At 40.2% G+C, this 16,012-nt stretch overlaps 1 protein-coding gene across 5 annotated transcripts in view; it reads left to right on the forward strand.

The window, feature by feature from the left end:
* The window catches only part of ANKFN1 (ankyrin repeat and fibronectin type III domain containing 1), a 121,453-nt gene that overhangs the window by 71,232 nt on the left and 34,209 nt on the right, over window positions 1–16,012 (forward strand). For 4 of the 5 annotated variants that reach the window (XM_027691588.1, XM_027691589.1, XM_027691590.1 and 1 more), the window contains 2 exons: window positions 1,436–1,549; window positions 15,072–15,169. In XM_027691588.1, the coding sequence (XP_027547389.1) occupies window positions 1,436–1,549; window positions 15,072–15,169 (212 nt within the window). Of the gene's footprint in view, window positions 1–743; window positions 817–1,435; window positions 1,550–15,071; window positions 15,170–16,012 lie in introns of those variants that run through there. The other variant, XM_027691592.1, reaches the window with a different exon arrangement.

Below are 16,012 nucleotides of genomic sequence, written 5' to 3' on the forward strand. Positions count from 1 at the left end.
TCACTGACTGACCCTCTCAAAGGTGCTCTCACTGACTGACCCTCACAGCGCTGAGAACGTCAGGGAGGGAAAACTGAGGTGTAACATGAAATGGCCTTTCCAAGAGTGGGAAGGGAATTGATGTTAGAACAATAAAGGACCAAATATCTGAGGGCAACAAGCACTTACGTCCTCAGGAGTGGGCTGCATAAACTGATGAGACCTCCAAACTCCTGGTTCGGGGTATAATGATTCTGTCCTTCTTACTTCTCTTCACATTTACTCCTGGATCTCATTTAACATGTTCAGAGTTTAAAACAAGATGAGTATAAAGGGACACATGAATAGGCAGGAAGAGGGATGGGGATGTTGCCCTTTTCTCAGCTGTAATTTGACTATTTTTCACAAAAACTTTTTCTGTTTTGGAACAGAATTGCTCTAAACATTTGGTCAAACAATGAAATTTCATTTTGCATATAAATATTGCAAAAATTTAGTCTTAATTTTGGTAACCACTTGGTATCCATTTCATCAGCACAGCCACAAACTGAGTCACTTTAAACAGTCGTACAAGTGAGTGTGTACCCAAAGTAAATGGGAATTTGGGCCCATGGGAAGGAGTGAACAGGACTGAATTGTTTCACATGCAGATCTTTTAGCTGTATCCTATTTGATGAAATACAATCATTGCCATTAACATTTTTACAACCATCTTTATATAAATGTACTTACAAATAATTTCCCCAAATTTATTGTATTCTAAGGTTACTTCCTCAAGACAGATGTAGTGCTCTTTCTATTAGATACTAAATACAGGAAATGCAGCAGTAGTGAAAGGTAATATACTGATTTTTTAAATCAATCCCAGCAGTAAGTCATGGCATTATGTGTTTGATTTCTGAATTGAGTCTGATTGATATTCTGTGAATTAAGCTTTTTTTTTTCTTTTTTTAAATCAAAATGTTAGGCCTCAATTGACAACAGTATTTTGGAACTATTACATAGAAACACTTGTGGAATTTGCAATTTTTGAATCACAATAATGTAAAAATGTTTTCTGCTATTTGATAAATTTGAGTTTGCTAGTGAAACCATAAAGGTTTAATTAGCTCTTTGTGGTTTTGTCCTTTCTCTCTCCTCCTATCCACCCCAAGAGATTTATAGGGGCTTTTCATTGACATAATTAGCATGAATCTGTTTTATTGGGTTACATATATGCAGGAAGATATTTTTAACTGAAAGGAGCCAAAAAAACCATGATAGAAACAAATGGTGTCTGCAGGATATTGTTAGCAGGGGCACTAATTAAAATGCTCAAAAGGCAGAGAACACAAACACCTACAACCCGAAGCTCACAATTGCAGGGTGATTTTCAGTGGGTTCTTTGAAGACCCAGAAACATTGTTTGAATAGGATTTGTTGTGCTGAAGAGCTGATGTTTTCTCTTCTCTCCCAGGAGCCCCTGAGGCGCCAACCAATGTCTGTCTCATGGTAACAAGCAGCACATCACTCACTGTCACCTTCCAAGAACCTCTGAGTGTCAACTCAGCTGTGGTGACCAAGTATAAAGGTACTGGATTTAGACATCTTTCATTTGCCTTAACAATGTACAAAAATTGGAGGGTTAAGTATTTATCTACAAGGGATTATATTACAATGCAAGTAATGGTGGAATTTATTTTCCCAGTAAATAGCCATAGAAGTGGAATTTTCTTACAAGATTCCCCAAAGACAAGATTTTTTTATTAAAAAAAAAAAAAAAAGAAAAATAAATTAACCAAAAGCTTTCTCCAGGAGTGCTTTGAAGGAGTTTGCTTGACTCCCTGTGGTTAGGACATCAGCTCAATGACTGGGTTGAGATGAGCAGTTACAAAACACAAACTAACTTTTGGTGCCTGTGGGCTCCTGAAACCATGTGTATCCTTGCAAAAGCCAAACCCACACCACCATTCCTTAAAGGAATGCCTCTGGAAGCTGAAACTTTTGGCAGAGGCTTCATACAGCCCAGCTAATTAGCTATTCCAGGGCTGCCACATCATTCTTGGAAGAGCAATACATTTGGGGTGGCACCAGTTAGTTGCAAAGTAGAATGAATAAGAAAATGCTTCCATCTGAATAGCCCTGTTGAATAGAAATGGTTTTAAAACAGAATTTCTGTTCCACAGGAAATTCCAACATTAAGGAAAAAAAAAGTCTCATTGAAGATTAGAACAAAAATGAGAAATTTTAAAATTTCCTGTTTAAAGGAACTTCCAGGTTTTCTCAAATGTTTGGAACAGTGAGGTCTTCAGCGCTAAGCAAAGCAACCCACAACCTCCACCTTCCAAGTGGGAGCCCAAGTCAAGGGGTTGAGGATCTGAGGCCTTCTTTGCCCTGCCCAGGAGAGTCAGGAATGGGGACCCTGAAAGTCCTCTTAGTTATTTCCCCCCAGTTTCTCCCTTAATGCTTCCTGTTGTGTTTGTTTCTTCGTATTAATCACGAAAAACTCATTTTAGAGGTACTTGAACCTCAGATTTCCACAGCCACAGCAAGAACCCTCCTTGGCTGTGTGGTGGGGGAGTTTGTTCCATGTTTCCAGGGGGGGTGTCCCAGGGATTGTTTCAGCAGGAGAGATTCAGAAAGACCCAGAGCATCGAGGTCCAAAAGCTCGTGGAGCTCTTCCAAAGGTGGGACATGCCAGTGCACAGGCTCCACTGGCATCAAGCACAAAGCACCCAAAGGACTTATCTTGGAAAAGGCATATTCTCTTTCTTTCTCCTCCTGTTTCTGGTCAGAGACTCCAGTCATCCCTGGCTATGCCCAGCAAAATAATTTCCTACATTCTATGGAACAAACCCAACCACCCAGACACCACTGAAGCCATCAAAGTGATTCTATCCTTCAGCAGAAGGTAAATTACTGTATTACACCTAGTCAGCTGGGCAATGCTGCAGGAAGTGTGATTTTCAAAAACATCAAAGCCCTTTAGAAGCCTAAATCTAATTTTCAGCAATGGCTTGGGTTGCCAGGAAACTAAATTTCATTTAAGGGCTTCCTACTGCCTGATTTTCTTGTGAAAACAATACTTGGGCTCCTGAAACACCAAAGTTCTCCTGAAAATATCAGTCTGCTTTTTGTAATACACATATTGTAAACAACCTTGAAACACTGCCCACCCACCATTTATAGTGATTGTTGATATTTTCACAGGAAAGCAAATTTCCAAATAGAGCTAATTTTTAAAAATAACTGTCTAAGGTCTGTAGTATTTTTCTCTTGGTTATTCATTTGAGTTGAGTCTGGTTTGTACCATGTCAGTGCTGACCTCTTTTTGGTCAGCACCGCATTCAGAGAAATTTAATCCAACTTGACCTAACTTTCTAATCAGACCAGGTAGCACTGCCCTGTATTTTGAATTACCCTCACTGGTGATCATTTTATGCTTTATCAGGTTGACAGTTAGTCTTGCCAGAATGTTCTTTTTAAATCCATTATCCCAGGAGACTCGCATATTTATGGTTAGATAAAAAGGAAAGATCATTAATAGCTCCTTTTGGTGACTTTCGGGAATTAATTAAGCACTGGTTGTGGAATTGTTTATTACATTATGGAGTGAGATTCTTTGTGCTTAGTTTGAGAGGTCATAAAATGAACCTTTCAAATGATCATTTGCAAGAATGATTAGAACCAGCTAGCAATTACTAGCCCTGAAAGGGGAGCTTGATAACATTGTGTGAGGATCTTTTTAGTCAGATATATAAACCTCCTGTCCAGAAAACCATCGAAGCATTTTGCTAATTCAGGGGAAAAAGAAAAAAAAAGGCTTTTAAGGGTTTTTTCCTCTCAAAACTTTACCATTTCTTCTTCTAAGCAAATTAAGATTCAGGAGCATTTGCAGCAGCGTTTAGGGAATACCTGCTCATTAACAGAAGCTAATAATGTTCTTTTCTCTGGACCTGAACTATAGGGGATAAAAACTGACATCAATTCTGTTCAGTTTAGTTTAGTTCCCTGAAAACAGTGAGAAACTGCCAATTCCATTTTTTTTTCTGTGTCATCTTTTCTTTTCTTTTAATATATTTTTTCCAAAGCTGTATTTGCCCAAATGTCATTTAGAAACTGGGCTTGGAACGTTATCTAACTGTCTGCTGTTTTCCTGTGTGTGATCTTTTCCCTTGTTAGCTGTATGACTTACAAATAATAATACAGGAGAATAATACTTTGCACTCACTCTCTAACCACTAAAACCATCTCACTTCATTAGGAGATTTAATTTTAACCACACACAGTGAATGGGTATTGACTTTGGTGTCCCAGCTGGATGGCAGCTCAGTGACTGCATTCTGCTCAGCCATTGCTTTAAGGAGCCAGAATATTCTTTACTTCCTCTCCTGGATTGTTGTTTAATGTTGCAGGCACCATCCTAATGGCTCCCTTCAGCTTCCCTCAGGAGAAAGCTCCAGCGTGGTGGTGGCTGATGTGAAATGATTCCTAAGTATATTGTAACTTAGTAAAGTGTTTTGAGGCTGGAAGCAGACAGGCCCGACATAAATCAATAATAACAGTAATAATCTGCTCCATGCTGGAGAAAGACTCAAAGCCAGGGACACCTCAGCCCAGCCAGCTTTAGAGAGGATGTGAAGCATCACTGTAACACTAAGAAAAACCCCTGCCCTTGGCTAATGGTGCCCTGGAGCCAAACTTCACATCCCATCCTGGAGGTACTTACAGCTTTGGTTTTACATCTTTGACAACACAATCAAAATGTCCCAGGCCAACGTACAAAAGAACTTTGCCACAGTTTGAAGCTTTTTGTGAGCTTTCTGTTTACATCATCATATGGTTACTGCAGGAGCTGTTGTTATCCCAGAGCTACGCCACTGGAACCAGCTCCATGAAAAAAAATCCCACAGCAACATAATCCAGACAGACACCACTCGACTCCTGGGAACAGTCCCACTCGAGCCCAGTGGCAAGTGCTTGTAGGGCTTTTAAGGACTCTTGTCTTTCACTAATCAGCCTTTCTAGGGTTCACATGTTCCACACAAAGCAGCACCTTTTTTAGAGAGCAAAATTGTAAATAATTTAAGCAATTTTGTTGCACTTATTTTCTGTGCATTTTAAACACGGTTATTATTTTGTTTTTATGGTGAACAAGCACAGATAAACCTCCTCTTACTGCATTTTTTTCATCCATTTCCCATCAGAAGTAGTCATAATAATGCTGTGATCCCAAAGTGTAAGATAAGGGAGAAAAATGGACATAGTGCTGATCATTACCTACTGGAAAGGATCACTATGAAATGGAAAAATCTCTGTTTATACTTTATTTACAATTTTTAAACAAACATCTATATTCCCCTTTGGAGAAAAAAATGAAACAGCTTGTATAACCCGAGTTGAGCTAATTTATTTAAGAGCCTGGAACTATTTATGTTTGGAGAGAGAGGAAGAGACACATGTTTGATGTAGCAAACAGAGCTAATCTTCTTTCTGTTTGGATGTAGCTGCGGACTTGGATGCCAAGGTTTTTTCCAGATAATGATGCTAAGCTGTCTAGGCCAATTTAGCCCATGTTACCTTTTTGTTTAGTTTGGTATTTTAGCAGAATATTTCATGTTTGTCAAGACTGCCCAGCTTCCATCTAGGATTGCTTTTGGATGGAGAGAAGATTTTTTTATTTTCAGTCAGCGTAGCTCCTAGACAAAAAATGACACTGGCTTAGATCAGGAAAGAAGGAGTTATGTCTTGCTTAAATTTTGAGAAAAGGTCATTCCCTGCCTCCATTCTTCCAATGCAATTTCTGGTTCACTTCAGATTTTTTTTGCAGGAGAATAATTTAGATTGCCTTTAAATTACTAGTTCAGTCCTGGCTAGATGTGCAGTAGCCAAAGGATGTTGCTCTCACGCAGATGCATGAAGTGGGTTGGTTATAGTGCAGAACAGGCTGGTGCAATTTGGTGTTGTCAGTGGAATTCTCAGCTAAAGGAGCTGCCTTTGCACTCAGGATCAGCACCTGGGACCAGGGATGAGGGAGCCTGACCAGGCTGGGCCTGTTTGAGATCTGCTCTGCAGCTCAAAACAAACCTGTATTTGAGATTCTCAGTTGACTTCTCACCCTGTAAATGGAAAATTTCTGTTGAAAATTTCAGTGTGAAAAACCTCAAAAGATTTTACAAAAACTATCTACAAATTTTGTGTGATTCTGCATGTTTTCTTCTCAGGGGTAATCCTTTCCCAACCAAATAATCTCATCATTTTCCATGGGCTTCTGCTTGTCCCCATGAGCACCTAGAAACAGAATATACCATGTGTTTTGTAATTATGCATTTGATTTATCCATCAAAAGCTGACATTTCATGTTTGAAAAACATGGTGAGTTTTTTTCTGTGTCTCTCTAAGCAGATGCTGTGTCACTGCCTGATCCTGTTCCAGTCTGTGGTGGAACTGAGCATCATTCTGCACTCAACTTGGTCTTGAAACTCTTTTCACTTATTATTCAAAGTTTCTTTGTATATTTTGAAACTCATTCTTTCTTTCCTCAAAACAGTTCTTGCTCCATAAAAAGAGAATACATTTCTTTGTAAGACATTTGAATTTATCCTGCTGAATAGGTGTGGTCTGATATTTTTTACAGTGGTTCATTTATGGCATTTTATTAGGTCTCCTGGGCACTTTATTTGCACGTTACATTTTGGTAGCTAACAGGACTGTGCAATTTGACTTCTATTTTTATGCCTAGCAAGTACAGAAATGTATAAAAGTTAAAACAAACCTTTCTATTTCTAGCTCCTCTCAATGTCTGTAGTATGTGCTGGACTTAACATAAAACTTAAAAACTCCTATTTTTTAAGTTTGCTACGTATTTAAAATCACCTTTGGACACAGATCACATATTAAATGACAGTGTAATTAACTAATGTACTTAATCAGACACTGGTTACTCGGTTGAATCATTCTTTTCTCCTGCTTTGTGTTTTTGAACAGCAGCTCAGGATAAATGACCCTGAGAAAACCCAGACATACAGGCTCTGCTTTTGTCTGCCTTGGTGTCTAAGGAAAAAGGCTCATATCATAATGTTTTTGAATTTTAGACATTGCTTTGCCTTTCACATTTGCTTTGACTTTCCAAAGTTAATAAGTATTTTTTAAAATTGTTTGCACGTGGCTGAGTGTTACAGCTCCCAGTCCATAGGTACAGCACAGGAGAGGGGAATTCCCTATGGCCCCTGGCAGGACTGGGACTCAAGACCTTCAGCTTCTGTCTTGAAGGAGGTTCCTGATATAGCAGGTCTTTTGATTCGTGGATTTGGGAATGTTTCCTCACTGAACACTTAAAACCAGAATCTCTTCAAAGGGTTTGAGGCAAAGTTTCCCTGCTCACTGCTTTGTCTTAAGTCTTCTCTGGTCCATCATGGACTTTTCTGAACCATTTACAAGCATAAAATGTCTAAATCTTAGTCAGTTTGCCTCCAAAACCTGATACTGTTCTAGTAATTAGATCCGACCCACAGAACTGATACATGAATGCAAATTTGGAATCAGGCCTTTGGATCTGCTTCAAGCTCTTACCTTGTGTATTGAGCATAAATTGCAGGGTTTCTTGCTTTCCTGCACGAGTGCCCAGTGAGTTCATGCATGAGCACCCAATCAGCCCCTGCATGAGCATCCATTTAATTGACTAATGAACACCCAGCTGGTTCACACACGAGCTCCCTCTCAGCTCATGTCTGAGCACACGATGAGTTCACACCTGAGCACCCACTTGGCTCACTCCTGAGCTCTGGGCATATATGGCAGCTTCCAGTAGCCAGGGGCCACAGGGCTGGGAGGAGGTCAGGAGATGCCAGGTGCTGGTCACGACTGGCCTGGCTACATCTAAGTGTGATGGAAAACTCCATCACTGAGTGTAACCCCAATGTAGACACAAGGGAGGCTGACAGCAGAAAAGGAGGAGGAGAGGTGTTTGGCTTCAGTTTAGCCTGGGAAAGGTGGTGGAAAGGTGTTCACTTGATTGTTTGTTTAATTGTGTTTTCTTTCTTCTCACTCTGAATGAGTGATTAGAAATTTGTGTTAATTGGCACTAAATTAAATTAAGTAAAATATCCCCAAATCACGACTGTTTTGCCTGCAATACCAGGCTGCATTGCTAGGGAAAGGTGAAAGCTCTTTAAATTACTGTAGGGATTAGTTTATAAAGAAATAAAAGCCTTAAATATGATTAATTAACATCCATGCAGCAAAGTCCCTCTTTCTACCACAGGAGAACTAGAGGAAAAGGAGTAGAATCCCATTACACAGATTACTTGAATTAGTGTCTGTATTTCCTTCCTCTGCTCACTGTGCTCTGCACTGCTTTGCTTTGCCTCCTGCATTGTGATCGATTACTTTTTTTGTTTGCATTTTCCCAACTGCTCACTATTAATTAGATTTTAATGTTATGTTTTGGGAAGAAGCTGGGCCTAACCCATGTGAGCCTCTCACAAACAAGTAGCCCTTAGGTCCATAAAATTCCCCCCTGGCTTTGGCTGCCCAGATTACGGGAGTCAAATGCACCCACTGGGAGGGGAAATTTGCAGAATCCAAGCCAAGCTTTTCTAGGATGTGAAGCTTTTGCATAAGAACCTCATTTATTCTCCAATCCCTCTTCTAAAACATATTTTCTCCCACTTTCCTCTCCACAGCCAGAGTGGGATATGTTTGTCATTGCAGGGCTGAGAAACAAATCTTGGCTGTTATGATAATCCATTGTAGCTTTTTAACCACTGGCCCACATTGGAAGGCAATGTGCACCCACATGGCACATTTTCTTAGTTATTTATAAAATGTTAGGAAGAAATGTCATTTTCACTAACAGAGAGGAAAAAAAAGTTCCTTCTTTTTGTACTGGAATAGCTGACCTTATTGCAAACAGATAAAGAATTGCTAGGATTTAGAAAACACTGATCAAATACTTGAGAAAAAAAGGTCAATAATTCTTTTTAATTTTCTCTTCGTGAGAATTTTATTAAAAAGCAATAAAAATAGTATCTTATAAATCATTTATATAATGTAGATTTGCTATAAGATGAACCAGTGAAACTGTGATCAAGCAAAAATGTGTCTTTGGCACCCAGCCTGCTGTCAGAATGGTTCCCATAAACGTCAAGAAATAAAATAGAGTGTTCTGGCCTAGGTCAAAGGAACATCCAGAAACAGGGCCACAAGAAAGGTTATTTAACATCAGGGGTTATTATTAGAGGGCGTAAAACCTAAAGGAGCCCACAGCTGTTGGGAAGAAGATTTACTGCAAATAAAGTATTTGATTATTAAAAAAAAAATAATAAAATCTCTGAAACAAGTCTCATGAAGATTTATAGCCATGGAAGTTTCAAATGAAGATGTGCTCTCTAGGAATAGTCTAGGAATGCTTTTCTTGGTGCTCTGCCTGGCACTGCTCTGACTGTTGTTCTGACGAGAGGCCCTTAAACCCACCCGGAGCTCTTTCCCACTACACCCCAGCAGTGCTTTGTTTACCTCAGGTGGGCACAGAACTGTTTGTTTGCATCTTTTTTCACTCCTCTTCAGCCTTACTGATGCTTCTACTGACCCAGCACAAAGAGCCTTGAGTAAGTGTACAGGAATAACTGAAATAATAGATAAAATCCAAAATAATGAACGCTACTATTGAAAGCAGTTAGAAGCTCAGGTTTTAATTTAAACTGTACCTAGAAATCCGAGTCCCAGGCCACGACTACTCTCTTTTAACTTCTGTGTTTGCACAAACTCCTCAGTGCCAAACATTTGTTTTTTCCCAATGGAAGCATTGTGCTGGGATCCCTGTCACTACTCCCTGGTATGACTTGTCTTTCTCCTGTCATTCTTTGGAGAATTTCCAAACATGAGAGAGGCATGAACAGAGCCTGAACTCAAGTCTGAAAAAACTGGACTCCTTTCTGAAATCAGGCTGGAAAGAACGGTTGAAAGCACCAGGGAGGAGCTGACCAAATACTGCAATGTTCTCATCTGAGCTGCTGATGCTCTACACCAACAAGTTCCTGCTCTTCACTGGAGTTCAATTCTCTTCACTTGTTCTATACTTCTAAATATTTGTTTAGGTTCCTTCACCCTGATTTTATTCCCACAAATGCCAGTATTTAATGTCCTTAAATCCAGATGCTAAGACATCATGAGTGTAAACTATTAAAATTATTTCTTAAAGATCAGCAGGCAGAAAAAGTTGGTGTGAAGTGGTTTCTGGTGGTGCCTTCTTTCAGTTTTACATTTCAAAGGCAGCTAATGAACAACAGAATTATTTGTTTGGAGGCCCTTGGAAGCACAAGCCAAGATCACCTTATCCTTTCACCCAGGTCCTGGGTATGGAGAGGAGAGGAAGGAGCCAGAATCTTTGCTGCTTTAGCCTCTGTTAAAAGCCACAGTGGCATAATTCTTTGCTCAAGGTCACACAGCAAGTCAGAATGCAAGAATAAAATCAAGAATCCCAGCTCCATACACTGTTCTGTACACCCCCAACAAGTAGCAACAGAGCTCATGTCCCCTGGTCTAATTAATCTACTCAGCGATTCAATGAGTGATTTAAGTGCAAGCAAAAACAAACATCAAGAGAAGTGACAAATTCTACCGTGGCTCGGGCTATTTACTTGACTCAGGAGAAGGTGCTTTCCTGAATAAATGTACAATAGGGTCAGGAGGTGTTTTGTGCCTTCCCTTTGCCTTTTGTCTGCATTAAGCTGTTTATGACGTGCTCAGCACAGCAGAAAGGTAGTGAGTGGGAAAGAAACAGGTGAAAATAAACTTCTCCCTTTATTTTAAAGAGCTTGAATTGAGTATTAAAAAAAAAAGAAAAAAAAAGAAAAAAAAAAACTTGGCCACAAGTAAGTTACATAACTTAAGCCAGTCTAAAATTATGTGCCAGCAATTTACATGAGTTTTATGTAACTGTTTATACTGCTGTTTATTTAAAAATTACTACTTATCTTGGCGACCGCAGCAACACATCGTGCATTCGCTAGCTCTGGAATACAGGGCACCTTCATTAAAACACATAGTCACCAATATATTAAACACACAAAAAACCCCTGCTCTGACATAACATGAAGTGTCAGATGGAAAGCCGCAACAGCAAAGACATTCAGCGTTCACAACAAAGCAGCCCTTTGGGGTGTTCAGAACAGGACTGGAACATGCTCCATCCTTAATTCACCCAACAGCTTTCAGGTCCTTTACAGCACAGTCGGTGCAGTCTACAAGACCAGCTCCTGTTCCTGGGCTCTTATAAAGGACCCTCTTCATCCTCGGGTTTCTCTACTCCAGCGTGTTTATATTCAGCATTTACGTGCTGAGGTGAGGCAGCCTTTTGTTCTCTCTTAAAGTCCCAAGTACTTCAGCGTGACACAAATGGTTGGTAATTTCTGTTTACTGCCACAGTTGTCTCCCAGCACTCCCACAAAGAGGGCAAAGAAACAGCTAAATCTTCCTGATGGGTTGCTGTGCACAAATTACCTAATTTTTAGATCCAGGTTAATCACAAGGGTAAGATCATTTATGTGTAGCTGTGTATTGGTACCAGGAAGGTCTGTACACATCCCACAGAGTCAGAGTGGGAGTAGGGGCAACACTGGCCTAAAATGTGTAACAGAGCTCATGGGATATTGCCCCTTGTTTTGGGGCCTACAAGATGCTCTACCTCTCCTTCCTTCATTTTCCCATCTAGGAAACAGGAACACTGGTATCCACATCCTTCTAAGAGGTTTATAACCCAGTGAACGAGTACAGCAGAATATTATGTATTATTTTTAGGTGGCCATTATGGTAGAAAGCTGAAATCTGTCAATGTACAGCAGGAGATATAAACTTAAATTACTTCAGTTGATTTGCATTTCTTTAAAGCTAAAGCATGTCATCTTCTTCTCACTTGAATCATTAAATATCACGGGGGGGAAAAAAGTTTGTTAAAATCAAAAGTAAGCAAAAAAATTCCAGAATTTGTTATGAGTTTCTTTACAACAGATATACTTTGAAACGAGGGGAAAAAGAAGGCACTATTCCAACACAGCTGTTGAAAAAATATTTATTTTTCAGTTATGGAAATTTTTATTGAAACTGGGGGACGGGGTTTTTTCCAAAAGTGAGGTTTTTAAATAAATATATTTAAAAATTAAGTTTGGAGTAACTTTGGATACACCATCTTGTTGGGTAAATATCCTTTAAAAGGGGGGGGTTCTCAATCATAATGATAACCATAACCTGATCCACAGGCTAATATCGTATTCCTACGTTTTCAATTCCACGGGTCTCAGCCACCACAGGGCAAGTTAAAATAAAGTGAGTGCAAAATGCTGGCAATCCTGGCTGTGTAATGAGAAGCACAGCTGGGCAGCCAGGGAAGGCTGGGCTGGGTGAGGGGGTCGGGGGGCACCCACAGGGGTGGCACCTCAGCACCCGGCACAGGACAAGCAGGGAATAGTTTTCCTTCAAGGGACCAGGGGATCAGTGTCACCCAGTAAGGGGATGAGGGCACTCGCCCTGCACGTGGGGGTTCACCAACAACACGAGCTGGGGCAGCAGTTTGGCCTAGAACATGAGCTGGGATTTACTGTCACAAAACCCCTTCCCTGCTGTTCCTGAGAGGGTTTTAAAGGCCGAGTCTGCCTGTTCTCCCCTTCGAAACTCAGCTTCTCTCTCTGAACTCAGTGGGTCTTGATCATTTCTGAGAACGAGCTGCCATGCTGCTGGTAGTCCCAACACCAGTATCCCGGTGTTCCTGCTGGTCACATGCTTGCAATCCTGTGATATAACTTATAGAAGATAACTTATCCTAGATAAGTTAACTCTTCAGGCAGTGTGTCAGGATCTCAAACATTGGAGCCCTCTGTTAAATGCCTAATACAAGAGGAAGGGTTGAGAAGGAGACCCACATCAAGAACAGGGTTGCAATGTTTAGCTGTGAAAGCCACCCAAATTTAAATATGCCTCTTGAACTGCCAGCTTACGTTTGGGGAATCTCCAGTCCAGAGAACAGTTAAAAATTTGGGAAGCTCAGAAGTGGCTTAAAGCCACTTCCAGCCTTGGCTTTTGTTTTGTGCTGCCTGAAGTGTGACCCTCCCACATGGAGTGGGACACTCAGGTGTGCCTGGAGATTCCAATGAAGGCAGGATTTGTGGGCAGAATCTGTCTCAAGTGACTCTGTCTTGCTCAGCGTGAATCTTTGATAAGTAAAATAGTGAGGGAAGTGACTCCAAGCTGTTGACAACCTGTTCAGCAGTCTGAACAGGATTTCTCCTTCTGGTTTCTCCTTCTGGAAAACAGAAAACATGTCTAAGTTTGCAGCATGTGTAGAGTGTCTGCAATGATTTAATGCAAGTGGAGTTAGAAACCTCGAAAATCACGGTTTACAATGGAAACTCTGACAGGCCATCAAGTTCAATGTTACTTATAAGTACTCCTATAATTAGGTTGTCAACAAAACCCTACAGTATGGTACCATAACAGTCTCTATATTTTCATATCAATGCACAGAGATAGCTGCCATTAAAGGTGGTGGCAATTAGCTATTTAAAACCCATGGAAAACTAAAGAAATACGCAGTGAAAAAAGCTGAAAGATAATGGACAAAACCAATATTCTTTTCACTGCAGCAAACACAAAAATGTTACAGATCATGCTGGGCATTCACAAACTGCAATCACAGACAAGGAGCTACTAGGGGAGAAGGGAAAAATGAGTTGTGCTATTGATACTTGGCTATTTTGGAAAGAATGTGTTGGCAGTTAAATGTTGTATATGCTGAGCAGAAAATTCTCTGAAGCAGTTTTCTTTTAATATGAAAATACCAGTATGACACTGCCAGAAGATGAAAATTCCCCATGCTGAAATTAGAACACCTATATCCTCTGATCTATTGTAAATTATTGACTCCAATACTAATGAATATGCAAATAGAGTATCTAAGAACTATTCTGCAAATTTAAAAGGAAAGCTTTGTGTTGAAATCTCTGCTTTGGTGTAAATCCAGGATATTAATGAGCTCTCCCAATTCCCACTGTAGAATAATTCAACAGATTCATTTCATAATGGTTTTGATAGGTTTTCCTGGAAGTTTGGGTCTGAAAGCACAAGTCACTAAATCCCAGAGGTATCACTGCAGGATCAGCCTTACCTCTAATCATGGCATCTGTCATTAATAAAGAATAATTTAAGAAAAAAGGCTGGTTTTCTACCTGCAGCCATCAGTTCCCCACTTGCATATATTCTTTCTTTCTTCAAATTACCCAGTAGTTTCTCATGGTCTGATACTGTTTTATGTGCATATTAATTTTTTGCAAATACTGAGGAAGAGCACAGACAGCAGGAATTCCATAAGCCCTGAAGCAGGAATATGAGTGACAGGAGCACTTTGGTGAAGGTGCCCATTGTATTTCAGGCTGCAGGGCAGATGGGAGGGATCTCTCAGCCCAGCACCTCTTAATTCCCTCCAAAAGTGGACAGAGCTTAACAGGTCCTTGTGGAGCTGTGTCATTTCAGTGACCACAGGAACATCAGGCCTGGACAGCAGAGCCAGAACCCACTGAAACCAATGCTGAGGCTCCAGTGAGTGTCAGGTCTAGTCCAAGGAGGATATTTCTATCCAAATTAGCCAAGGGTAGGTGATGAAAGTTTTGTGGACCTGTGGAGCAAAAAGAATTCTCTGCCCATGCAGATCCAATGCAAACCAGTGCTTTTTGTTGGTTTGGGTGTAAAAACAGCCAAAAAAAAAAACATTAACAGGCCCAATTCCTCTACCTTCTCTTTTCCACTACTTCTCTTTCTTTAAAAGGAAATTGTTTAAACGAGGGCAAATGTTGGCTGAAGGTAATTTGTATTGCATTCTATTTCTATGCATTCTTTCCTGAAAAGCTTTTGAACAATATTTTGCTTTTGTCCCCCACACACAGAGATATAATTTAATTACCGTGTAAAGCTTTCCTAAACATTACTGTTTAACATGACTTTTAGTATCCACATGGACTGGGAAAGTGCAAGGAGAAAAGCTAACCTGGGAGTGACTCAAGTCCTTTGACTTCTTTGCTTGGACTGGTATCTGATTTGATTTTCTCCTGCCATTTGTTTCCTAGTGGAATGGAGCTCTTCAGAAGACTTTTCTCCTTTGGCTGGTGAAATAATTATGGATAATCTTCAGTCTTTGAGGTGCTCCATCACAGGTCTCAGAACAGTAAGTGCCAGAGGACTCTTTAGACCTTGATAATACCCAGTGATACCAAGATGGATAATCTGCACTCCTGCCCGTTGGTAATCACTGCAGTGCCTTTCTTGGAGCAACATGTTCCAGGGACTGGGCACAATATGTCTGGTATCCATAATCCAAAAGTGACAAAGGAATGGACAATTCAGTATGAACCATTCCATGAGTTGTCATTCAGAGGGGAGATTGGAAAAGACTGGAGTGAAAACTGCTGTTTTCTGGATCATGGGACAACCTGAGTGCAGATCAAAAGCTCTTGAGAGATCTAGTCCTGACTCTGATGACCAATACCTAAAATAACAATTCTTTCTCTTCTCCCTTTCAGGGAACACACATGTTGGTGGAAATCATTTTAATTTTTGTTCTTTATCTTTGTCTATCCGTTTTACACCAATCAGAACTGGGTCAGCAATGGAGAAAATTGATGAATATTGATACGGATTCTTAAGCAGAATCATTTTGACCATGTGTCTGAAAGTCTTTTTCCTACATTCAGTGCCATTTGTACAAATGAATTTTGATTCACAAAATACTTGATGAAAACAAAACCTCTCAAAATACAAGTATTCCCACCAGAAACAGCATCAGAGGGGCCAACCCAGCAGCCACTGGGCTGGAGCCTTTCCACTGAATCTACTGCACACTGAATCAGAACTACAAAGGGGAGGTGTGGATGTGGCCCTTGGGCAATGTCCCAAAACAGAGGCTCTCAAAATGAGAGAATAGAATAGAATAGAATAGAATAGAATAGAATAGAATAGAATAGAATAGAATAGAATAGAATAGAATAGAATAGAATAGAATAGAATAGAA

This window comes from Neopelma chrysocephalum, unplaced genomic scaffold (assembly GCF_003984885.1).
Source record: "Neopelma chrysocephalum unplaced genomic scaffold, ASM398488v2 Primary Assembly neopelma1_84, whole genome shotgun sequence".
NCBI lineage: Eukaryota > Metazoa > Chordata > Aves > Passeriformes > Pipridae > Neopelma > Neopelma chrysocephalum.